This window comes from Lissotriton vulgaris, chromosome 1_1 (genome assembly GCF_964263255.1).
Source record: "Lissotriton vulgaris chromosome 1_1, aLisVul1.2, whole genome shotgun sequence".
Taxonomy (NCBI): domain Eukaryota; kingdom Metazoa; phylum Chordata; class Amphibia; order Caudata; family Salamandridae; genus Lissotriton; species Lissotriton vulgaris.
In genome coordinates this window covers 1,558,369,681-1,558,394,607 of record NC_141685.1, presented here as the reverse complement: position 1 = coordinate 1,558,394,607, position 24,927 = coordinate 1,558,369,681, and the positions used below count along the sequence as shown (strand labels likewise).

The window sequence follows — 24,927 nt, the reverse complement described above, 5'->3', positions numbered from 1 at the left end:
GCAGAGTTCCGCGTAGCACGACTCCACAAACTCCGCCCAGGTTCTCCTTCCTCTCCCCCCATTCTTCTGAGTGCTTTCTCCTGCTTTTCCCTCGTTTTCACTGCTTATTTGGCTGTCCGAATCAACAGAACACCGCAAAGTAGCTAGCAACTCCAATGCCTCGAGACCCTCACAGGTAATTTGCAGTGCTTTATAGATCCAGATTGAGTGATTGGTTGAGTTGTACATAGCAGGTTCCTTGCAACTTTTGGCCAAGTCTTCTTCTCAAGGGACCGCATTTCTGTATCTCGCAACTTGTAGCAGTAAGAGCTCTTCAACGCATTATCTGGCCATTCTGTTTGGTTGAATGTGGCCTTGAGAAGACATTCCTTCTTCTTTGGTGTCTCTGTAAATGGATAGTTTAGGGGTTCATCTCCTGCTTGTATAATTTTTCTGCATTTAGCAGCTTTCATTTAACATTCCCAATCTGATTTGATTTCCTCAGGATTTATTTTTTTTATGTGTACTTGATGTCTGATGGGTAAATATAGTGGTATTTTGTTTTTTTTTGCTGGTATAATTTTTATACCTTCCTGCTGAATTTACTTGTCCCCGGTCTGGGATTTCATTTCTCAGCTGTTATTTCTGTTTGTAGCTTCTGTTTCAGTGTGCAAACACAACAGGTGATGGACCGAATGTGGATCAATGTCACACACTCATCCCAGTCCAAAGATCTGGGCCCAAATCCATCGGTTTTTTTTTTGCACTCCACACCACCCTGGGTTAGACAATGGCAATATGCAAATCAGCTCTGACCCTGTGCCCCATGGGAACAGTCCAGTCCGAACTACAAAAGCCATGTCCTTCCCAGAACGGAATCAAGCATCCGAGGACCGGACTGGTTTCGAGGTAACACCTCTCATCAGCCCGGCTAGCTTGACTCCAGTGGTGTGGAGTGCCTGGGACCCACGTCTGGGCATCCCCAGCGCAATTAGGGCGGAATATGCAAACACATCAGGTGATGGACCGAATGTGGATCAATGTCACACACTCATCCCAGTCCAAAGATCTGGGCCCAAATCCATGGCTTTTGTAGTTCGGACTGGACTGTTCCCATGGGGCACAGGGTCAGAGCTGATTTGCATATCATCATTGTCTAACCCAGGGTGGTGTGGAGTGCAAAAAAACGATGGATTTGGGCCCAGATCTTTGGACTGGGGTGAGTGTGTGACATTGATCCACATTCGGTCAATCACCTGTTGTTTTTGCATATTCCGCCCTAAGTGCGCTGGGGATGCCCAGACGTGGGTCCCAGGCACTCCACACCACTGGAGTCAAGCTAGCCGGGCTGATGAGAGGTGTTACCTCGAAACCGGTCCGGTCCTCGGATGCTTGATTCCGTTTTGGGAAGGACATGGCTTTTGTAGTTCGGACTGGACTGTTCCCATGGGGCACAGGGTCAGAGCTGATTTGCATATCGCCATTGTCTAACCCAGGGTGGTGTGGAGTGCAAAAAAACGATGGATTTGGGCCCAGATCTTTGGACTGGGGTGAGTGTGTGACATTGATCCACATTCGGTCCATCACCTGTTGTTTTTGCATATTCTGTTTCAGTGGCACTTACATTTGTCTGTGTTGTCTGACTGTGTGGGATAACATACTATCCCTAAGTTGATTCTATAGGCCAGTTTCTTTTACTGTTTCTTTGCTAGTGTCAGCTGATAAGGCCATTTGTGTGGACCCGTTCAGAGTAGATTTTGTTTCATGATCTGTCATGTTTACCTGGTGGTACGCCTGCTTGTGTACACTGATGCATACCTGAGTGCTGACTTAGGGCCTCATTTATGAAAAGTGACGCATACCTACGTGAAAACGATGCATCACTTTTCATTGCACCTCCTTGCGACACAATTGATGCATCATATTTACTGTATGATGCATCATGTCGCAAGGAGTTACAGATACGTCTGAAATACTGACGTATCTGTATGCGTAAAAATGTTGCATTGCTGGAATGTGTCACAAAAGTGATGTAACTACAGCAATGGGTCGTTACACATGGGCAAGGCCCAAGTTAAATGTGCCTGCGTCAGTCTTACGCCTGCCATGAGGCAGGCGTAAGATATTGACGCATTTGCATCCTTTAAGTGGAGTAGTGAAATCTTATTGATTTCACTGCGTCATTGCGTCACTTCTACGAGGCTTACTTGCGTCAGAACGCCCCCTGCATACATTATACCTGGCGCAGCTATAATGTGGCGCCGGGGTTTACAAAGTGACGCATCTGCCTGGATGCGTCACTTTGTAAAAATGGTGCAACAAGGTGCATTTTTTACACCGCTGGTGCGTCACAAAAAGTGATGCACCGGCAGCGCAAAAGTAACGCAAGTGCTCATAAATAAGCCCCTTAGATTTTTCAAGTCAGAGGCATGAGGTCTTAAGTGGTCGTATGATGGCTTAGTTCCATAATGGATTGTCCCATCATTGTCATGGCTCAGGAGGGGACCTTGCACAATTGCAGACTCTGGGATGGTTCTTAGGGGGCTTGCCTCATTATTGTATTGTGCTAGGTGTAGATTTTTCCTTCCATGAATTTGTGAGTTACTATTGTTTGTCACAGAAAAACTTTCTTTCCTTCAATGACTCAATGAGTGTGCTTTTATAAGTTAATGGTGTTTAGTTTCCTTTTATCGATGGGGAATATGAGGTAAAGTCCTCTTTTGTGTTCTTTTTAGTATTTTTTTAATCATTTTTGTTTCAGCAGCTAGTACAAATGACTTGCATTGGGGGTTGGGTTTAGGAAATTCTCTTTAGCTGATGGTATAGTTTTCTGGAGTGTTCTGCTGCATTTCTCCTAGCATTGGATAATTTAAAGTGTTTGCGAAGTTCAGCATCGTTAATGTTTCTATGCAGTCCGTTATCACATCTCGCCCTCGTGCTGTGTCCACAAAGCTGAATTATCTTACTGCAATTCCATTTAAGATTTTGAGCTCCCCGAGGAAGTAGTGGGGTGTCCTGCTACGAAATTCACTAGGTTCACCCTACACTCTAGGACATAGTTCATTTGTTTGTCAATCCACAACTTCGATCTTGGGGATGATTTGTTCATGACCTGTTTCTGTACTTGACTTGGGGCCCTTAACGTGAAGTTGGTGATCTTAATTGGGAGCATATTCTGGTGCTAGCTTGGCCCCTACCTGGTGGAGGAATTGTGATTTCAGATACTCCAAAGATTGCTTTTTGATAGGTATGCCTTCCTCTGATTCCTCCTTGGTCTGCGCTGGAGATGTGTGATGCCTTGTTTTTCCTTGTTCCTGCTTTAATTCTCTCTCCATTAGTTTCTTCAGTTATCTGTAGAAGTGTGTATTAATTATTTCCCCTTTCTTCTCGGTGGCTTTTCTATGACTGCACTTGATTTTCATATTTTTCGCATGCGGTGTTGCAGGAGTCGGATCTTCACACACCACCAGCCTCTGTGGGTTTCGGAGTACCTGTACCTTGATTGTGAGGACTCCTGAATTGCTTGGGCATGCTTGGGCTATGGTTGTGTAACCTTGCCATTTTCCGATGCGCGGAAATCGATTTCCGATGTGCCAGACGACGCGATGGGTGTCTTCTTGGTCAACAATACTTTGATAGTTTAGTGGAGGGAGCATGGTCACTCTCCTCATCAATTTCTTTGCTGTTCACTTTTCCAATCACCTTCTGATTTCTCTGGTTATGAGAGATTCTAAAAGGGCTAACCTTTTCTGTCAGTTCAATGCCTTCGCTATTTGACGGGTACTTGACAGATACTGCGAATACTACAGCACTGTAGATAGGTTAGGTGTTGTGGGTCATATTTCTACATCTTTGTTATCTGTAATTACTCCAATAGTGTGTTAATTATTAGATAACCCCCTCTAAGCGTGCCCTTGGAGGTCCAAACCTGGGAGACCAGTGGGTTAAGGTAAGTGAACAGGGCAGGTATATATATATATATATATAAGTATATAACATAGGTATATGCGCTGTGCTGCAAGTGTCCATCTAATTGCACAGCTTGGGGCCCAAAACATGGAGACTATAATCTTGGGCCCCAGACTTACCAGTTATCTCTTCCTTCCATCGCCTTCAGCCCGATCTCTCGGCCTGCTCCGCACTGCTCTGCTTGCCCCTGCACCAACTTGAGCCAATCAGTCACGGACCACTGTCCTCTCTTCTAACTGCTTGCCTTGGCTCAATCCATCCTTTCTTGGTGTCAAAGCCCTCAACCCATCTTGAGTCTCTATGGTGGAGGCAATCATGGCTTGTTGAGGGCTTGTGATTCAAATTCGTTGGAATTCTCCTTATTGTGGCTCTGTGGTTCTAAGGCTCGATGTTCGCTACTACGGGGAGCCCCATGTGGGGGTTGAGTTTGGCTCCACTTACACGTAGCCTTTGGCTTAGCCTTGACAGGGGAGCAAGAAGAGCCCTAGGAAGCTGGTAAAGGGGTGAGGAGTTGGAAGCATGTGTAAGCTAGCTGTATCGGCCGCTGAGCTTGCTGCTTTCGCATCGGAACTGCGCGACCTGTGGATTCAGATGCCTAGCATGCTGAAGCGATCTGTTAAAGTGCCTGATCCTCAATCACAAATGGAAGCTTTCTGCAGAGCTGTAATTAGGGACACATTAAGGACTCTATTTAGTTGGAGTAATGTGAGGATTTTATGGAGTAGGACAATCTGGATTGGCCCATTTGGACACATTGACTTGCAAAGCAAACAGCAGTTCTAACTCCACAAGAAGTAGGTTTTGTGTTGGTTGACGGAACAAATCCCAATAAGACATGGGTCATATTCCAGTGGAGAACATGGTTCAAACATGAGATGATGTAGTATGTCATTTGGGTTCTTGTCTTGCCAGAAATGGATTTGTATGTCATCTGTATAAATTTGGAAGCTTAGTGGGTGCTGTTTAAAAAAACTTATGAAAGGAGATACATAGATTTTGAACAGGAGATGGATGATCCTTGGAGGACACCACAGGAGTCCTGATGCTGGGACAATTCAGATGTTCCAATCCTGATGTTTTGACTGCAACTCAAGAGAAACGATTGAACCTAGGATAGAGCAAAGGCCCTATTCCTATCCATTTTACCAACCTGTCCAGCAGTGTTGCATAGTCCACAGTATCTTAGGTTGTGTACAAGTTAGGCACAAGAGGGCGGTGTTCTTATCTTCTCCCAATGAGGACATAAACTTCTATCCTTCATCAGCTAAAGCTGTTTCAGTGTCTCTTGCAGGTCCAATACTTGGAGGAGATGGCTTACTTCCACGCACCCTTTCTCTCCTCCTTTTACAAGATATTGGTAAGAATAGGGAGGTAGCGTTTGGGCAGTAGTTTGCCAGGGTCCATCCAGGTACACATATATTTAAATTCAAAGAGATTAAGGGGCTTATTTACAAGCCCTTTGCACCGCTGGTGTTACATTTGTTAGATGCACAGGTGGCGCAATGTGCCTGCCCATATTTACAGGGCCACATAAAGTCACCCGTGGGCCCCATTCACACATTATTCTACGTGAAAGGGGCGTCCCATGGGTGTTGCTGTGAGTGTTCCCACACAACATCCATGGAACCTGACACATTCCCAGATTTACAAAGTGTCGTAAACCTGGGAATACATCAGAATGCTAATCCTTCCCAGGGGAGGCACATGAGGAGCGCAACAAGGAGAAATACTTTATTTCTCCTTTTTTTTTGTTTATTTTTTATGTGTGCTGCAATATGCAGCACACACAGAAGTAGCAAAACATCATTAATGATTGTTTATGTGCAGGAAGGTATCCCTTCAATCCCCGCAACACAGGAACCCCTGCACCATGGCACAAGGGTGTCTGCGTTTTCACACGGCTGCTGTTTGTGCACCGTGCAGGGGAGAAGGACAGGAATGTGCTGTATCTTGTGGAGTGAGCTAAAGAATGATGACGGATTAAACCCAGATCAGTTGACTGGAGGTGAGTGCTTGCAATGTTCAACACTACGTCCATCATCCCCGTTGGTTTTGCTTTGTATCTTGTAGATATGGCACTTTCCTGCCCTTTTAATTTGACGCACGGCGGCGCAGCAGGAAGGCTTGCTGAGCTGCAATGCATCAAAATATAGTAAATGAGGCCCTTACAGTCTAATTTAGAGTTGGTTGGTAACAAGAAATCCACTGACTGTGATGGAAATAGCATACCCTCTGCAGAACAGTTCTATGTAGTGTATAATCCATACTATCCCTGTGACAGATGTACTTAATTGTTTTGACCTTCAGGTCATATCAATATCCTATCAATATTTTTATTTATTTTGCATAATTTCAAGTGACTGCATGCACACAGTTACAGTTTAAGGAATGAGGTATAGGATGACTCCAGAGACACACTTATTCTAAGAACTTATATCAACCTTTCACCTGGTGAAGGCAATGCCTATAGGATATGCTAGCATGCTAATTCTCTTTAACAAGAGCAATTCAGCATGCTTAGAAGCTTATTGTTCACCTCTGAGATATTTAGGTATCTGGAGGTCATGAGTCTGAATCTCAGTCATGAATCTGACTTGTGCACAGTTAAATTGGTGACAAACCCCACCTGTTACTTACACAACGTATAAATCGCTCAAGTGAAGTATAAAGCCCTATATTAAAACAAGTTGGTTGTAAACATAACCCATTCCATGATGCAAAACACACCTTATGAATTTCAACTGGTTTTACTTTTTTATATTCTGATCCTTTCTAAACATGTAGAATATTTGTGGATGTACAGAAAATCTAAGGGGCATATTATCAAGGGGGTTTATATCCGCTTTTTTGGCTTTAAAAGCCAAGAAAGCGGAGATAACATTATCTCCCTATTACCTAGCTGTCGCTAACACCAGTTAGCGACAGCTAGTAGGAGATAGCGACCATCTTGGGCCCCACTTTGCATGTCAGTGATATTTATCACTAATGACATGCAAAGTGGGCATGCCAAGATGTTAGCGACTGGAAACAGTCACTAACATCGCTATCTCCTATTACCAACTATTGGAGATATTCACGCTAAGCGCGAATATCTCCAAAAGCTAACACCTGCCCCAGAGCAGTTCTTAGCCATGTGATCCAATGGTAGGTGGATAACATGGCTAAGAGCATTAGCTCGGTAATGCATGAATATCGCGGACTTTTCAGCGATATTCATGCATTTCGGCCGATTTTTATCGCTTAGGAGATAAACCTTGATAATAGCAAGGTTCCTAAGCGATAAAAATCGCCGCAGCTCGGCGATAAAAATATCGCCGCTAAACCAACATAGCGATAATTATCGCTAGTTGTTGGTAATATGCCCCTAATTTTTCAACATACTAAAATGCAAGCTGAAAATACTTAACAAAGTCCAAAATAACCTGCTTATTCAGTACAAATGTGACATGTTGGCGTACAGTTTTTTCTTGCTGCCATAAAATGCAAACTCGTCTCTCAATGAACTGTGAACTAAAATGCAAACTCTGCTTGGTCAGGTGCATGCAAGTTAATGTCGGTGGACTCGATTCTCAAAGATTGTTTCATATGTCAGTGAGATATACAAGCAGAAACATATTCATAGAACATAAACCCTTCACAAATGCACACGAACTGTAGTGGTGAAGTTGTACATAAAGAGAAGACCCACAAATTATGCATATTCCAGACTAATAAGTGAAACCTAGGGGAGGGGGTAGGAGGCGTTCTCAGTGGGGTATTGAAGAGGTAGTCTTGGAAATAAAGTGCAGATGATGTCCAAACCGTCAGATGGACCAGATTTATAAAGCATCCTCTTTTCTTAAGACAGTTTTAATAATGTCAGGATTCCAGGAAGGCAGTTTTAAGACTATCTTGAAGACTTTTGAAACCGGCCTAATAGTGTCAAGACTGGATTTGTCAGGAAAGGTATGATATGCCTATTTTCAACCAGGACAAAAAACGTATTATACCCATCTTTCCTCGCTAAAGACAGGATCAGGGATGTCGTAAATCTGGAAACCATGGGGCATATTATCAAGACAGGCGATAAAATTATCGCCACTTTAGCGGCAGAAAATTGCCACTAGAACGGTGATAATGGGCATGATAATATGCTCTATGGTATTCCAATTGAAGCTCAGGTTAGATGTCCTTCACATCTAACATGGGTTTCAATTGGAATTCCATAGAGCATATTATCAAGCCCATTATCGCCATTTTAGCAGCAGTAAAGCAGCGATAATTCTATCGCCTGTCTTGATAATATGCCCCCACATTTTTTAATCAGAGCTAAAGCAAATATGCCCCCACATTTTTTAATCAGGGCCGAAGCAAACATATTTTTTTTAAATGTTTGCGAATATCAACATTGAACTACATATGTGAAATTGCAATTGAAGGTGATTTTTTTTTAAGGGTTTAAACATTTAAAAAAGGCAAAACATAAAGAAAATACATTTACTTTGTTTTACTTACCATTTCAATTATGAAAATGAGTGTACCAATGATACGAACACATCGGTTAAACCTTAGCTCTAAATACTGAAAAAACATAAAAGACATATTCTAATTAAAATATAACAGAATTAAAGATATACAAATAAAATCTAATAAACATTGCTTAATGCTATTATAAGTACCACGGACAAACTATTTTTGGATATTTGATGATCACAAAGTAAAACATTAGTAGGTGTATGCATTTAAAGGCACGTCAAAATTGAAGTTTATTTGAAGAATACGCAGAAAATCTACTTCTATCAGCATATAGAGGTCATCAAATTTAAGATCATGGACATCTGAGCCGAAAGCAAATAGGCTCGGAATTCGATTATAATTGAGGCTATCCTTAGAGATAATTAAAACCAACGAATCATAGAACAACACTGTGGAAGAACATCATAAAAAGCTCAGAAATTGACTGATTGTGCCATGCCGTCAACATGTCCATTTTTATAGCAGTACGTCACATTTTGCAACATATGTAAGCTATGGTGCTACACACCTTTGTTTTTAACTTCCCCAAGGACAAACAGCACAATAAAAACATTGACATACAATACAAACTGGATTTTTAATGCATCCTAGAAGAGAGATACGAATCTACATTGAAGTAAGCTTTTGCACAACTGACTCATTCATAGTGTGGCTAGTTCTTAACTGTTTGTAAACTCTTTGCTTCGCCCTTAATCCTTCAAGGTGCGAACAAAGCACCCACACCAAAGAACTTCCTCAAAACTAAAGCTGGTAACATTTTGAGATTGCTTTGCCTTTAAGTAGTGAGACAAAAACTAAATGAAATCTAAATTGCAATAAATAGAAAGTAAACACAGAATCTTCAGAAGAAAAATGAAATGAACATCGCAATTTTGACTTACATTTTCCCTTTGTCTTGTTTTATAATGCAGCATTACATGCTCCCAACATGTATAAATAGTCTAGTCTTTTGAACACTTATGATTACAGGGATGCAACAGAATAGAAACAATGTGGAAATTTGTGACAACTGCGTGGTTACAGGCTGTGTGGTTACAGGTTAAAAAATAAAAACAAATAAATACCAAACCTCAAATATCAATTGCTAAATGATTATTTTATATTCTTTGACCAAGTGTAATCCAGACTAAGGGGGTAATTAGGATTGCGGATTTTCCGCATTCTCTGGGCCCGTGGAAGCCACCGCCGGCCCGGAGGATGCAGAAAATCCGCAGCGGACCCACCAAAGACCCACCACCACATTAGGATGGCTGGTGGGTCCTGGTTTCCGTCCGCAGCTTTTCCGCCGCGGTTGGCTTACAACTGCAGCGGAAAAGCTCTAATCTGGTGACGGTGTCTCTCAGACACCGTCAGGCAGATTAGGATGGGATGTGAAACATGCTTTTCCGCGGCGGCTTTTCCGCCGTGGAAAAGCATGTGTAACTTCACTGCAGGGGCCCGTTGCGGGCCCCCTAGGTGAAGGGGGGTGGGGGGTGCACATGGGGGGTACCTATGGTACCCCCCTGCATTTGTATGCGGAAAGCGGCAGGCACCGCGCGGTGTCTGCCTCTTTCTGCATACAAATGCGACACCTGCATTTTTAACATTGCCGCAGGTGCAGCTTGAAGCCGCACCCTCCGCAATGTTAAAAATAGAGGATGTGACCGCCAGGGTGGCGGTCACATCCTAATTGCACAGGAGGGAACTCCGCATGCCATGTGGAGGTTCCCTCCTGCTCTGGGGTCGCGGACGGACGCAAGTCCGTCCGCCATCCTAATGAGGCCCTAAATTTCTGATGCGTGTGCACCGTTTCCTCTGTGAGCACAGGGAACACTGAGGTCCTGCTAGATTCACACTGTGGGTCACTTACTGCAGTATCTGCCACTGGGGAACAGGTTCCTTAAGAGGTTTCCAACAAGAAGGAATATGTGGTGCAATAGTGGGACCACACTGAAACTTAGAAAGGATAGATGAATTTGAATGGGAAGTGTAGGAAAGTGGGGCATTATGTAGAGAGACTGGTTAGACTTCACTATGTAATACCTCCACGCTACGCCAAATAGGTCCTTTGGATACACACTAATAAATCCCTAGCTCAGTCCTGGTACTGTGGCATAGAGAAGTCTGGCTTTATTAAAGGGAACAAGTGCTAAGCATTTCAGAGAACCAGAATGGATGACAAGTAATTTACACGACTCAGAAGAAATCAAACACTAATTTATCAAAATAGAGAACATTTTTATATAATTTAAGGCACCAAAACAAAGACAATCACATGAGTATAACCGGAGTTATGGATTTTAAAAGGAAACATAAATTAGTGTATTTAACTCTCGAAAAACAATAACGTTGCGGTCAAAGGGAAAACACTGGTCTCTTCTTTCTCATTGATTGCAATGCAAGCATATCTGAAGTTCTGGTGCAAGCGGTTTCCCTTAATTTCTAGATTTGGGGGCAGTAGGTGTGTGGGTGCAAATAGCCAATAGGCTACTAGCTGCAGCGATTAATCTGCCCCTGAGGTGACCATCACTGGGGGGGGGGGAGCTTTTTTCTCCAGAACCCTCTGTTCTGCCACTTGAAAAGAAAAGAAAAAAAACATTCTTGGCTGTACAGATCAGGTGGACTACCCCAGGGATGTGGCTAGCCTTCTTGGGGTGTACGCCTCCTTACTACCTATTTTTCCCGCCTGCCTGCCTGGATTCAAAAGTGCCTAGGGGCATGGAATTGACTGTTGCTGTCACCTGGTTGCATATCAGAGGTGGGGGAAGCTTTGAAGCTCTCTATGTTGATGTGCCATTCAGCTGTCAACTATTATGCAGAGTAGAGAACAGGCTGGGGCAACCAGGTGAGCAACCTCTAAGGTAGCCACCTGGGTGCATGCCACATCAAATCCGGCATGGGAAACATGTCAGGTTTGATGAGAAAAGTTGTTTGATACCAAACATGATAACTTTCAGTGGGACCATAATGAAGCTGGCAAACTCGGGGTGCTCGGCTGCCTGTCCATGTTAGCCTACGGCCCCCTGAACACTTTTAGCAGCCCTGATTGGAAAGGTGCTACTGCAGGAACATGTAAGCTTGCACTTAGATGTCCACACCTTTAATATAATGCGCTCTCCCTCCTGGGCTCAAGGAGGCCTATAGTAGGAGTGACTGACATATAATAAAAATACTGTGTTGACCGTGTCATTTATGGTGCAGGCAAAGTCGAGTTTGAGCAGTTTGCACTGCTCATGCAGTTGCAATGGCAAGACTGCTGTCATCTGTTTATTTGGGTCACTCAAGGCGGCACAATCGGTGCTTCAGGCCCAGGTGACCCCTTCCACTCGCATGCTCTGTGTACCTCTGGAACCACTTACCAGGGACTCATAAGGGAGTTAAAGTCTATGACAATAGAGGTTGCCATTTCACATGCATCATATTTTGCAATGGCAGTGGGGCCTGGCTCCAGTGCACTTTCAGAATCATAACCATCGGCATTGGGGAATGACCACACAAAAAGGGTCCTTTCCTACTGGAAGCATTTTAACAGAGAAGAAGCTGTACCTTAAACCTGCATATTCAAAGATGCCTTGAGTATTCGGGAGATTGTTTGATGGTAGATTACTTGAATTTGCCTGGATATTGGGTGAACAAAGGAAAGACAGCGAAACTCGTAAAGTGTATTCGACAAACTCTATACTACACCAATATTTTCTTTTGACATGCTGAATAAAGCCAGTGGAAATAACCTTGATCCCTCCTTACCTTGAAAGAAGGGTCTAATGCAACACTTTAGGCATCATTTGGAGGTTTAAGAATGCCAAGAGTTGGAGGAGGGGCTTAGCGCGCATCCAAAATGGTTGCGTGAGCTGTGAGCTCCCGAGACCCTCGCTGCCTCCACCGACTATCCTGGCACTAATCCTGGTTTAGACGACGGGTTCTTCTTGCCGTGACTCTCCTGATCTGGAAGACCCTTTTCGGAATTCGATTTGGACACCGGATGCCGAATTGCTCCTTCTGGAGCCCTGAGGCCTACATCGTGGCTGATCCCGGACCTTGGGCATTGGGAGTACCCCGAAAGTAGTTGAACAACAACGGCCTGTGGTGTGGGACAGCTGCCCGGGCACTACTTTTGGTTTCGCTTTTCCCTGGCCGCGAAGATTGGAGATCGCTGTCCTCGAGCCAGCTGGCTGCTGCAGCTCCCTGCTTAATCCCTGCTGTGCCCTGTGTTTCACCACTTGTGGAGTTTTCCTTCGTGGGAGCCATCTCCACCAGAACTCGGAAGCCCCGGCGGGGCGGATTACCCACTATGGCGGCTAAGTCGGAGGGTGACAAACGGTCTCTCAAGACTACAACTCGTGGTGGCGGGACCCAAGCCTCCATTAAGGAAAGATTTGCTCGGAACAAGGCTCGCCGAGTGGGACTGGGAGAACTTCGGAGGGCATGGGTAGTGGTACCCTGGAGTCGGAAGAACCGACTCTTCGAGACGTAATGGGAGCGATCGCCAGCATACAGTCGTCGATGGGCCAACAATATGAGACCTTGCCGGCCAAGATCGACACAGTGGCGGTGGATGTGGGCCTGATCAGGGCGGATCTGGGGAAAACCAACGAGAGGGTGAAGTCGTTGGACGTTAAGGCTGCCAGTCTAACTTTGGATGTCTCCGAGCTCCAGACCGAAGTCCGCACCCTTTGATCCACTAGCGAACGGTTTGCCCGCCGCCTCGAGGATTTTGAAGGTCGTGCTAGGCGAAACAACATCCGCATTATCGGAGTTCCGGAGGCATCGGCGGATCAATCGACAGACCTTCTTGTTGAAGATTTGATCGTCAACCATCTAGCCCCTAAAGGCCTGAGCAAGCTTTTTGCGGTGGAACGCGCCCATAGGATTCCGGGCGGCAGACGAACCCAGGGGACGGCACCGCGGTCCATCAACGCGCAGCTCTTCAACTATAGAGACAGGGACGCCATCTTGCAGGCATCGAGGACCAATGGCCCCACCAGGTTTGAGAACACTTCCGTCAACTTTTACCCTGACTTTACTCCCCTGGTGCAGAAGCAGAGACTGGCGTTCTCCGGGGTGAACTGTAGACTACGGGATCTGGGCATGAAGTATGCCATGCTTTTTCCCGCTCGTCTGCGTATTGAACACAATGAGCGGGTGCTCTTTTTCGATCTGCCTGACGTGGCTAGGGACTGGTTGGACACTTTATCCACGCCTCGAGACAATGATGATAACGCTGGTGGTGCTGAGGGAGGCCAACGGGACCAGGAGGAGTAGAGGCACCGGCATATGTTCCATTGTACTGTGATTCGATATTTTTTTCTTCCCTGTTGGGGTCGATGACTTTTATACTTGGACCCTGGGGTGGCGGGGGGGCTCGGGACTTCTCCTCCTCCGGGGGTGTTGTTTCCTTTTCATCTGTAGTTCTAGTTCTTGGGGAAGGGCGACAGGCACACTGCTGAATGGGGTGGTTTTTTGGTTCCTCGCAGGGGTGCAGGGTGGGGGGTTGTTGTTGTGGGGTTTGGGGGGAGGAGGGTTGGGTTTTCTTTCACTTGTTTATACTGCATTCGAGGCTCCGTATTGTTGCTATTTCTGTGCTTCCTTCGTGGGGTTGGGTGTACCTGAGTTCTTGCTTCCGGGATGGGGGGTAGGGGCTACGGGTCTTGAGCTGGAATGTCAATGGCTTGGGGACAAGATAAAGCGGGGCATTGTACTTCAATATGTAAAACGTCACTCTCCCGATATCATACTCCTGCAGGAAACTCATCTGGTTGGAAATACATTTCATGCCATGAATCGGAGGGGCTACAGGTTGGTGGCGCACTCGGGGTTTACATCGGGCTCCAGAGGCGCTGGTATTATGCTCCGTAATTCCCTTCCCATCGAGATAGACGACACGATTTTGGATGACAGGGGTCGATACGCTGCAATTGTTGGGAGGTGGGAGGGAAGAACTGTTATTGTCATTTCGGTTTGTGTTCCCCCTGGCCTGCAAAATACCACGTTTGTTGACTTGGGTAAATTGTTGCTTGGGCTCCCCGAAGGGCTTCTAGTGCTGGGAGGTGACTTTAACTCTGTTGTGGATGGTTTGCTGGATCGACACCCTCCCAGGATGCTCACACCATCTCAATCGGGTCTTAGTGGGTTGCTGGACACCTTTGGTATGGTGGACTGTTGGCGGATGCTGCATCCAGGTCAGGCCCAATATACCTTTCACTCTGGGGCGCATGGGAGTCTGGCTAGGCTTGATTATCTACTTGTGCCTGCTGCCCAGGCCACGACGGTGCGAGAGAGCCGACATTTGCCCAGAGGCATCTCCGATCACTCCCCGCTGTGGGTTCTTATTGACCTTCAGTTGAATGCTGGAGGCCGAATCGCCCCAATCAATCCCTGGCATCTCCGGACTCCAGAGACTAGAGCGGAATTGGTTAAAGCTGTGGACTTTTATTTTGCCGAGAATGTGGGCTCAGTTTCGTCTTCAGTGTCCATCTGGGAAGCTTTTAAACCTGTGATACGGGGCCAGGCACTCTCGCTTATTGCTGGTGCGAAGAGGCGGCACAATGAGGAGGTTGAACGGCTGGAGGCTGAGGTGGCCACTCTAGAGAGAGAACTTGAAACTGGTGTCACGCAGGAGAAGTTATATGTTTTGCAGCTGAAACAGTCTGCTTATAAGGCCTTGGTTACGAATGCTGCGAAAGCCATGAGTCGAGAGCAAAAGGGCTGTTTGTATGATGTGGGTGATAAAGCTGGGAAGTTGATAGCGTGGTTGGACAAGTGGGAGAGACTGAGTCGTGTGATGCCGGTGATCGAGCGTGAGGATGGGATACGTGTGACGGAACCGCTGGAGATAGTGGAGGAGTTTGCTTCGCATTTTCGTAAGGTGTATGCTCTGGTCTCCGATCGGCCTGAGGAGGATTCCCACCTTTTGCTTCGAGACATCGCCTTGCCCTGTTTGTCTGAATCTGATAGGGAGCGGATGGAGGTGGATTTTTCCACAGATGAGGTAGCGCTCGCTATTCGCTCCATTCGCTCGGGCAAAGCCACGGGACCAAACGGTCTGCCCATCGAGCTGTACAAATTGTGCCCAGACAAAATGGCGTTGTATCTTCGTGCGATGTTTTTGGAATCGAGAGGGAAAGGCCGACTTCCCCGAGACCAACGACTCGCCTCCATTGTGGTGCTTCCTAAGGAGGGCAAGCCACGTAAGTTCTGTACCTCGTATAGGCCTAGTTGGATCTATGTCGTTACAACGCGTTATTTTACAACGCAGACCGTTACAACGCAGTTTTTACAACGCAGGTACCATTACAATGCATGCCATTACAACGCATGGCATTACATAGCAGATACTATTACAACGCATGCCATTACATCGTAAGTATTGGTAAGTATATTTTTTTTTTAAAAATGTAATAAAGTTAATGTAATTAATTTAAATTAATAAATATAATTTAAAAATTTTAAAAACAGTAATTAATTTAATTTAATTATAGTAATTTAAATAATATTAAAATTGTAATTAATTTAATATATTTAATATAATATAATTAATGAAATATAATACATTTATAAATAGTAAGTAATATAATGTAATTTATTACAATAAAAATAATTTAAATAAAAATAAAATAATACTTAATATAATTTAATTTAATATAATTAATGAAATTTAATTAATTTAAAAATTGTAAATAATATTATTTAATTATAATTAAAAAAAACAAAGTAAATAATTTAATTTAATTTAAGTAATGTAATTCAATTAATTTTTTAATTGTAAATATTGTAATTAATTTAATTAAATTTAATTAAATTAATTTAATTAATTTAATTTATTTTAAGTCGTAATACCCCTGTACCCCAAAAACCAAACCCAGCCCTAAAACCTAAAAATACCCCTGTACCTCAAAAACCAAACCCAGCCCTAAAACCTAAAAATACCTCTGTACCCCAAAAACCAAACCCAGCCCTAAAACCTAAAATTACCCCTGTACCCCAAAAACCAAACCCAGCCCTAAAACCTAAAGATACCCCTGTACCCCAAACAACAAAACCAAGCCCTAAAACCTAAAAATACCTCTGTACCCCAAAAACCAAACCCAGCCCTAAAACCTAAAAATACCCCTGTACCCCAAAAACCAAACCTAGCCCTAAAACCTAAAAATACCCCTATACCCCAAAAACCAAACCCAGCCCTAAAACCTAAAAATACCCCTGTACCCCAAAAACCAAACCTAGCCCTAAAACCTAAAAATGCCCCTGTACCCCAAAAACCAAACCCAGCCCTAAAACCTAAAAATACCCCTGTACCCCAAAAACCAAACCCAGCCCTAAAACCTAAAAATACCCCTGTACCCCAAAAACCAAACCCAGCCCTAAAACCTAAAAATACCCCTGTACCCCAAAAACCAAACCCAACCCTAAAACCTAAAAATACCCCTGTACCCCAAAAACCAAACCCAGCCCTAAAACCTAAAAATACCCCTGTACCCCAAAAACCAAACCCAGCCCTAAAACCTAAAAATACCCCTGTACCCCAAAAAACAAACCCAGCCCTAAAAGCTAAAAATACCCCTGTACCCCAAAAACCAAACCCAGCCCTAAAACCTAAAAATACCCCTGTACCCCAAAAACCAAACCCAGCCCTAAAACCTAAAAATACCCCTGTACCCCAAAAACCAAACCCAGCCCTAAAACCTAAAAATACCCCAAAATTACTTAAATTAATATATTAATATTTTATTTTATTTTTAATATTAATTAAATTAATAAAATAATGTAAACTAAAATTAAAAAAAATACTATACTTACCTATACTTACGATGTAATGGTATGCGTTGTAATAGTATCTGCTATGTAATGACATGCGTTGTAATGGCATGCATTGTAATGGTATTTGCGTTGTAAAAGTTGTGATGTAATGGTAGTGCGTTGTAAAAGTTGCGTTGTAACGGTGCAATACCGGCCTATTTCTCTCCTAAATGACGAACCCAAAGTTTTGGCGAAGGTGTTGGCTAACAGGTTGATAACCGTTATAGGTGATTTGGTGCATCCGGACCAATCCGGTTTTATTCCTGCTCGTAACACCGCGCTCAATTTACGTCGCCTTCATGGCGTGCTGGCGAGAGCGGACACGTTGCGTGAGCCGGCCATTTTGGCCTCGTTAGATGCCACTATGGCATTTGACACTGTGGAATGGCCGTACTTATGGGCGGCTTTGGCTAAGTTCTGCTTTGGGACGGTGTTCATTGGTTGGGTCCGTTTGCTGTACGAAGAGCCCCTTGCCCAGGTGGTTGTTAATGGTAGAGTGTCGGCTCCCTTTGCTCTGGGTCGGGGTACACGACAGGGATGTCCCCTTTCCCCGTTGCTTTTTGCTCTGGCACTGGAGCCTATGGCAGCTTGGTTGAGATGGGAGCCTTCTCTCAAAGGCATCAGGTGGGCCCCCGGTTTTGAGGATCGCATCTCGCTTTATGCGGATGATATTCTTCTTTATTTAACTTCTCTGCGGAAATCCTTGGGGGTACTGTTTGATGTCCTTAGCTCCTTTGGCAGGAACTCGGGACTAGTCATTAATTGGACTAAGTCCTGTGTATACTCGCCTACGGAGGATGTCCCGTCCTTGCCACGTACTTGTCCGATACAGATCTCTTCCACGGGATTCAAATACCTTGGCATCCATATCTCACGAGATCCGGCGATGAGGTACCGGCTTAATTTGCTTCCCCCACTCGCTCGGCTCCGAGCGGATGTGAAGGTGTGGAATAGGCTGCCTCTGTCCCTGGTGGGTAGAGCAGCTTTATTCAAAATGATGTCCCTTCCCAGGTTTCTGTATGCTCTCCAGAACACGTTGGATCTGGCGCCCTCCAGCTATTTCCGTGAGGTGGAGAGCTTGCAAAGGAAACTGGTCTGGGCTGGTCGTCCCCGCTTCCATGGTAGGATGGCGGGATCGCGCTACCGGATATTCGTCGGTATTACTGGGCCTCACAACTGAGCCCGATCAACCACGCTATGGGGGTCATTAGGATGGAGGATTTTCCGCATCCTCCGGGCCGGCGGAAGCCGCCGCCGGCCCGGAGGATGCGGAAAATCCTCTGCGGACCCACCAGGACCCACCGCCACATTAGGATGGCTGGTGGGTCATGGTTTAGGTCCGCAGCTTTTCCGCCGCGGCTGGCTTACAACCGCGGCGGAAAAGCACTAAAATGGTGAAGGTGTCTCTTAGACACCGTCAGCCAGATTAGGATGTGCTTGGGAACATGCTTTTCCGCGGCGGCTTTTCCGCCGTGGAAAAGCAATTGTAACTGCACTGCAGGGGCCCGTTGCGGGCCCCCTAGGTGTAGTGGGGGGTGGGGGGTGCACATGGGGGGTACCTATGGTACCCCCCTGCATTTGCGTGCACAATGCAGCAGGCACCGCACGGTGCCTGCCGCTTTGTGCACGCAAATGCTGTGCATGCTTTTTTAACATTGCTGCGGGTGCAGCTTGAAGCTCCACCCGCCGCAATGTTAAAATAGAGGATGTGACCGCCACCCAGGCGGTCACATCCTAATCTGCACAGAGGGAACGCCGCAGCCCATGCGGACGTTCCCTCATGCTCTGGGGTCGCGGACGGACTCAAGTCCGTCCGCGATCCTAATGACCCCCTTACGGTCCGGCATCTAATCCGGCATTTGCCAAGGATAAATGGCTGCTTCCGGGTGGAGACTACAATAGGGCGCTTTACTCGAAGCGGTCTGATGTGGCCCTCACCGGGCCCACGAAGGTTGCAGTGAGGGTTTGGCACAACGCCACAGCTGCCACTGGTTGGTCGGACACCATCACTCGGGCGACTCCACTCTATGCTTCGGAAAAGTTGGGTAAATTATGGCAAACTAAGGGGTTCGACAAGTGGGACCTTATTGGAATCAGTGTGGTTGGTGACCTATTGAGGAAGGACGAGATCAAGTCTTTTGAGGAGCTGCGACGGGAATTTTAACTCGGCCCCTGCGAACACTTTAGTTACCTGCAAGTTCGGCATGCCCTTTCCTCTGTGATGTTGCCTGGGACGTCCGTCGCGGACTCCTCGCCCCTTGAGGATAGGGTATTAGACGGGCATATCCCGGACAGTACGATCTCGTTAATATATAAGAAGTTCATTAACCATCGGGTGGACCTTCTTGTGCAGCTCCGCACGTCTTGGACCGGCGACGGAGTGGAGCTTGACGATGAGGACTGGCAGGCAGCGATATCCTCTCCAAAGGAGGTGGCGATCCAGGCCCGTCTGAGACTGGTGCAATTAAAAATCCTACACCGAGTGTATATGACGGGTCCTCGATTGTTGCGGATGGGGTTTGTTTCGGATGCTTTGTGTAAGCGTGACTGCGGTATGGTGGGTACATTTCTCCATATTATATGGGAATGTCCGGTGGTTGCCTCATTCTGGACCCGTGTGCATGGTGTCATGTCTGAAGTGACGGGTGTTTCTCTTCTGCCTGAAGCTCGGAGATGTTTGCTTAATGTATGGGAGCCCAATGATTATACTGTTGCCCAAACGCAATGGGCCACCTTGGGCAATATGATTGCGAAGCGTGATATTGCGCAATTGTGGGGGTCGGCAACGCCCCCGAGACTGTCCGCCTGGTCTAAGAATATGGATTGGTGCATAATCCGAGAAACAACAGTATATGTCGCCAGGGGCAGGCCCAAGAAATGGGGTAGAATATGGGGACAGTGGAATCAGTACCGTGTAGAGATCTGCACCCCTCCCTTTGAGCCACCACCGGAGCATCTCCAGTCCCCTTAGCATGACTTTTCCTCTTTTCCGGATTCTATGTGCATACGTTGCCTACTGCCTGTTCCCTCTTTCATTCCATTACGGACATCCAGTTTGTTGATAATGCACTTGTGCAGACACGGTCCCCCTCTCCAGAAGGATACGCCATGATTTGTTCCTTTAATTTGAGCCATTGCAGTAGTTTTCTTATGTTTGTTGGTTGGGGGGGGGGGTGTTTTAAAAAAGATAAAATCGAAACCTTCTCTTTTCCTTTATAGGTAAATATAGCTGGACATGGGTTGATGTTTGCCGCCGGGCCCTATGGGTTGTCGGCTGAAGGGCTGTGTTTTTTTAATCCGGTATTGTATTGTGCATATGAGGGCCGACCCACAGATGCCGTATAATTGCTTTTGTATTTTGCATGTCTTTTTCAATAAAGGTTTAAAAAAAAAAAAAAAAGAGAATGCCAAGAGTCCATTTGGAAGTTGGGCAACTGCTGGATTTTCACCAGTGACGACTCTGTCTACTATGATAACAGAGACTCTTAACACTGTGGTCCATCTGCCATAGAACTATAAATGAGTCCCTCAATATTTTTCAAACTTCAAAATTCATACTTTAACAAATACAATATCAATATTAACAGTTACTTTAAAATTGCAGCAAATCGCGGGGTGCATATTGCAAAATGCCTAATGACTTATAATTAGCAGATTGCTCTGCATCCTCTTTCGATTCCTTATTTTACGAACCAACCTCTTACTACATAAGTCAGGTCGCAAAATATAGTACTCGTCACAAAACATCAGTGCCCAAATTAGGACAACTTTTTGTGACCAGTTTATACTTCTAACTGGCCCCTATTCTTGCAGTCCCATCTCAATATGCATGACCTGGGCCCTGGATGCTAATGCTATGTGTGCCAGTGGCCCGCTGAGTAACAGCATAAGCAAATGGATTTATGCTGGGCTGTTAATATTGCTTATTGTTGGTTGCAGATCCATGTCTTTTCTGTACAGCTTGTATCCTTGGCACAGTGGTGCAGAGCACGTGACTCCCAGACCAGACCTACGATCTCTGTCTGTGCAGCAAGGGTAAGCTGGGCACTGATACAAGGGATGACTGCCACCCTACCGAAGGGGGAAGTGATAAATTGTTATAATAGGAGGTAGAAAGTTATAGTTAGAATACGCATTGCCAGTCATACAGGGAGGGGAAGCTGTGACAGAGGAAAGGAAGGTGCTGCCATATCAGCAATTCATGCCGGCAGCACACTGGAGAAAGAGTCCTTCTATGACAGGGTGGTGCCTTCCATGGAAGAGATGCAGAGGAGTAGGGTTTTCATTCAGATGAAACCTACAGGAGGGGAAGGTTGTCATGGAGCTTGGAAGAGGCAGGTATGTAGAAATTAGATACCTGCCATCATCTTTCATAGACGTTTGAGAGATTAGAGAGAAGGGCAAGCCTGGAATGAATTGGAGAGAAAGAGGGCAATTTAGGAGAAGGGTGCCTGCTGTAGACTGGAGGGAGACGCTGACATGGAGATTTTGATGCCTACCATGAAGGGGATTCTTCCAGGAATGCCTGCCATCAAGGATCACCTGCAAAAGAGGAAAAGGAGAGATTGCCAGTGAGGGAAGGGAAAGGAAAGGTTGTGTTTTTGAATAAAGGTGCCTACCTCTGAATGGTGGGGAAGATATCCGGCAATGAAGGGAGATTAGGTCAAGTTGAGGAGACCAGCCATGTAGTAGAGGAGTGTCTGCTGGGATTGGAGGTGCACAGTAGTGGGGCATCTATCCAAGGCAGGCCATGAGTTGGGTGTCCACTCAGGTGGACAACGTCCAGCCACTTTTTTTACAGTGTGAACGCTGTCCACCCTCTCAAGAATTTGGGCGACACTGAATAATGTGCTGAACTCGCCCCGGTGTAATTTCCAAACACCGGGACAATTTCATCAGTTCCTGCATGTTGTCTACTTTCCATCTGCAAAAAGCAAGGCGGAACGGGGCTTTCTTATTTCAGACTCTCGCTGGGCCAATAACAAAGGCCGAATTTGAGGAGTCATCAGTCCTCCTTACGTTTGAGTCTCTTGGCTGGGAGCAGTCAGGAGCCTCACACCTGATGCAAATGAAGAAAAAAGGAAACAAAGGCTCACACCTTCTTAGCACTTCACACATACTTAACACTTTCCGTGCTCATGACGAGCTCAGCTCGTCATGCGGCACGGTTGCTCTGTGCTCATGATGAGCTGAGCTCGTCATAACCGTTGCAACGCTCGCACGTGGGGATAATTTCCCCGCTGTGCTGAACGTTCGAAAACTGGCGGGGTCATGACGAGCTCTGCTCGTCATGAGCACAGAGTCACCGTGCAACGTGATGAGCCGTGCTCGTCCCAAGCACGGCGGCGCTGCGCGCGGCCCCCCTTCCCCCCGCACAGCAGGTGAATAAGCCCCGCAGGGAAGGGGTTAAGAGAGGCAGCTTTTCACTTTGTTCAGTCCCTGTTTAGGAGATATGCATGCACTGTAAGAATATCAGATGTGTTGGTCTTTCCCAGTATTTACACAAAGCAAATTGCATTTATATAGAGCTTACTTCCCCTGAGGAGGCGTTGAAATAATTTAAGTACCACTATTTTTTCTTGGTTTGCCCTACTCATTCCAATGCAGGGTGTCAGAGAACTTTACATCAACATGAGCATATTAGATGTACAATAAATTCTATATGTTTGTAAATGAATGTACAGGATGTGTTACATAAAAATGGGGGATTGCAAAGTGTAGCAATCACATATCATCTTCCATAGCTCACTGTGATATTATCCTCGCAATGTGCTCAAATGTACACACGATCGACCTACTAAACATACATGTGAGGGCTTTAGATCTGATGCCACTTCCTGTAAAGTCGTGGCTTGTTATGCAACTTTCTATGATGTCAATTCCTGTGATGCTATGTGTGATGCCGTGCGCCGTGATGTTGTGCGCCGTGATGTCGTGCACCGTGATGTCACGCGCCGTGATGTCACTTGCATACTGCCAAACTAGGGAAGTCCCCCACTTCCTTTTTAGGACTTGTGCCCTGATCCAAGGGGGGTCATGCAGAGGCGGAAGAGCTTGGCATGAAGGGAAAGATTGAAATGGAGATTTGATCCCATTGAGCAAGTATATGAGCAAAGCAGTATCTGCCTATCTGGGAACTTTTTAATCTTTATTTTTGAGCCCCCTACGTTTTCTGTTAATTGCCCTGAAGTTAGTGTAGCTATTAATGACACAGGTCTGTGTATCATGCTTCTTTGCAGCATATGCTGCGTTTCAGTTCTAGACTAAACATATAGCTTTGATTGGGAAGGCAAGTGTGCTAAGCAGTAACGTGCCATGACATTGCTCCAGACACCCTGACATGGCTCCGTACATCCTGGCACCTATTCCACGACCATTTACCTAACAGCAAATAATTATTCGTGTTGACACAAAAGCTTTATGCAGGATATGGAACTTTCCCAGCTCTTCAACCCTGCGCAGCGATGGGTGGGTGCACGCCACGTGACATAAAATGACTCACATTCAGAATACATCCGTACAACAGGCTCCTCCTGCAAGTAGGGCACGTTGGGATCTGAAGTGGGCCAGCATCACTAGGGCAGCAGATTACCACCATAACCAGTGCTTGAAATGGAAAAATAGAAGTGCAGGTACTCTGTATCAGAGTACCTGCTTGTTTCTGAGAACTGCCTGTACTCTCCAATTAAAAGTATAGCATTTCTCTCGAGAAGGTCCGGTACTCTACCTCTCAAGCTAAAAAAGTGCTGGTACTCCGTATTGGACAGGACAGGCCCATTTAAGCACGGGCACATGACCCTCTAAGACTCAGCAGAGATGAGTGTCTGTAAGCCACCTAACATGAGATGGCTCTCAGCTGAAATATATCAAAACAGGGGACTCTTGGAGCACAGACGGCATCCTTCCCCCGGACTATAGGGACAGCAGAATACTAGCCTGGGATCAGGAGGGCTTGTCACGCCTTTCCTGCGTGACGCAGTGAGGGCTGAGTCCATTATGTCACGCCTTTCCTGCGTGACGCAGTGAGGGCTGAGTCCATTATGTCACGCATGGTGATAACCTTGAATATCCGTGAAACTGCAGTGGGAAATAATGACCACACTGGGATCAGGGAGGCAAATGTGAATTCCTTGGCCCCCCTAATGCTTTGAAGGTACGCTCTGTACGTCTCGGTGTGATCTAACGATTCTTCCAAGCAATAAAAGCAGCACAAACAAAGTCCTCATAGGCATGTGTTGTGTCGGGTGATCTACGCTCAATAAGGGACATCTAACCCTGACTAGGCCTAGCACGTGGTCCTAGAATAAACTCAGCCAGACACTGGGAATAAAGTTGCTTGGTCGGTCGGCGCGCGTCTCTGAACGCCCTCTCACGTGCTCGACCTCCTTTTTATTATAGGGCGGTCACATGACCAACTTGTCCGTCCCTCCGGACCTCGGGGGCGGACCCTCGGGGACACAACATTCCTCCTAAAACAAGAAAAACAACAAAACCCAAAAACACACTGTAACATTGCAAATAGGGTCTGATCGAGCCCACTGTCTCATTCGCATCGGGACCGGTACCTTCAGCGTCTTTCACAAATGCTAACGCACTCAGTTCAACCCCGTACGGGCACACATATGAATTAGAACAGTCTTACGTAAAGTAGTCTCTCAGCCAGCTGGAGGGGGTGGGGTTAGCACGTAG

At 45.9% G+C, this 24,927-nt stretch overlaps 1 protein-coding gene across 1 annotated transcript in view; it reads right to left on the bottom strand.

Moving 5' to 3' along the window:
* LOC147750805 (sodium-coupled monocarboxylate transporter 1-like) overlaps window positions 1-24,927 on the bottom strand; it is a 277,140-nt gene that overhangs the window by 192,472 nt on the left and 59,741 nt on the right. The window contains exon 2 of the mRNA XM_086918021.1: window positions 8,443-8,508. Coding sequence (XP_086774147.1) covers window positions 8,443-8,508 — 66 coding nt within the window. The remainder of the gene's footprint in view (window positions 1-8,442; window positions 8,509-24,927) is intronic.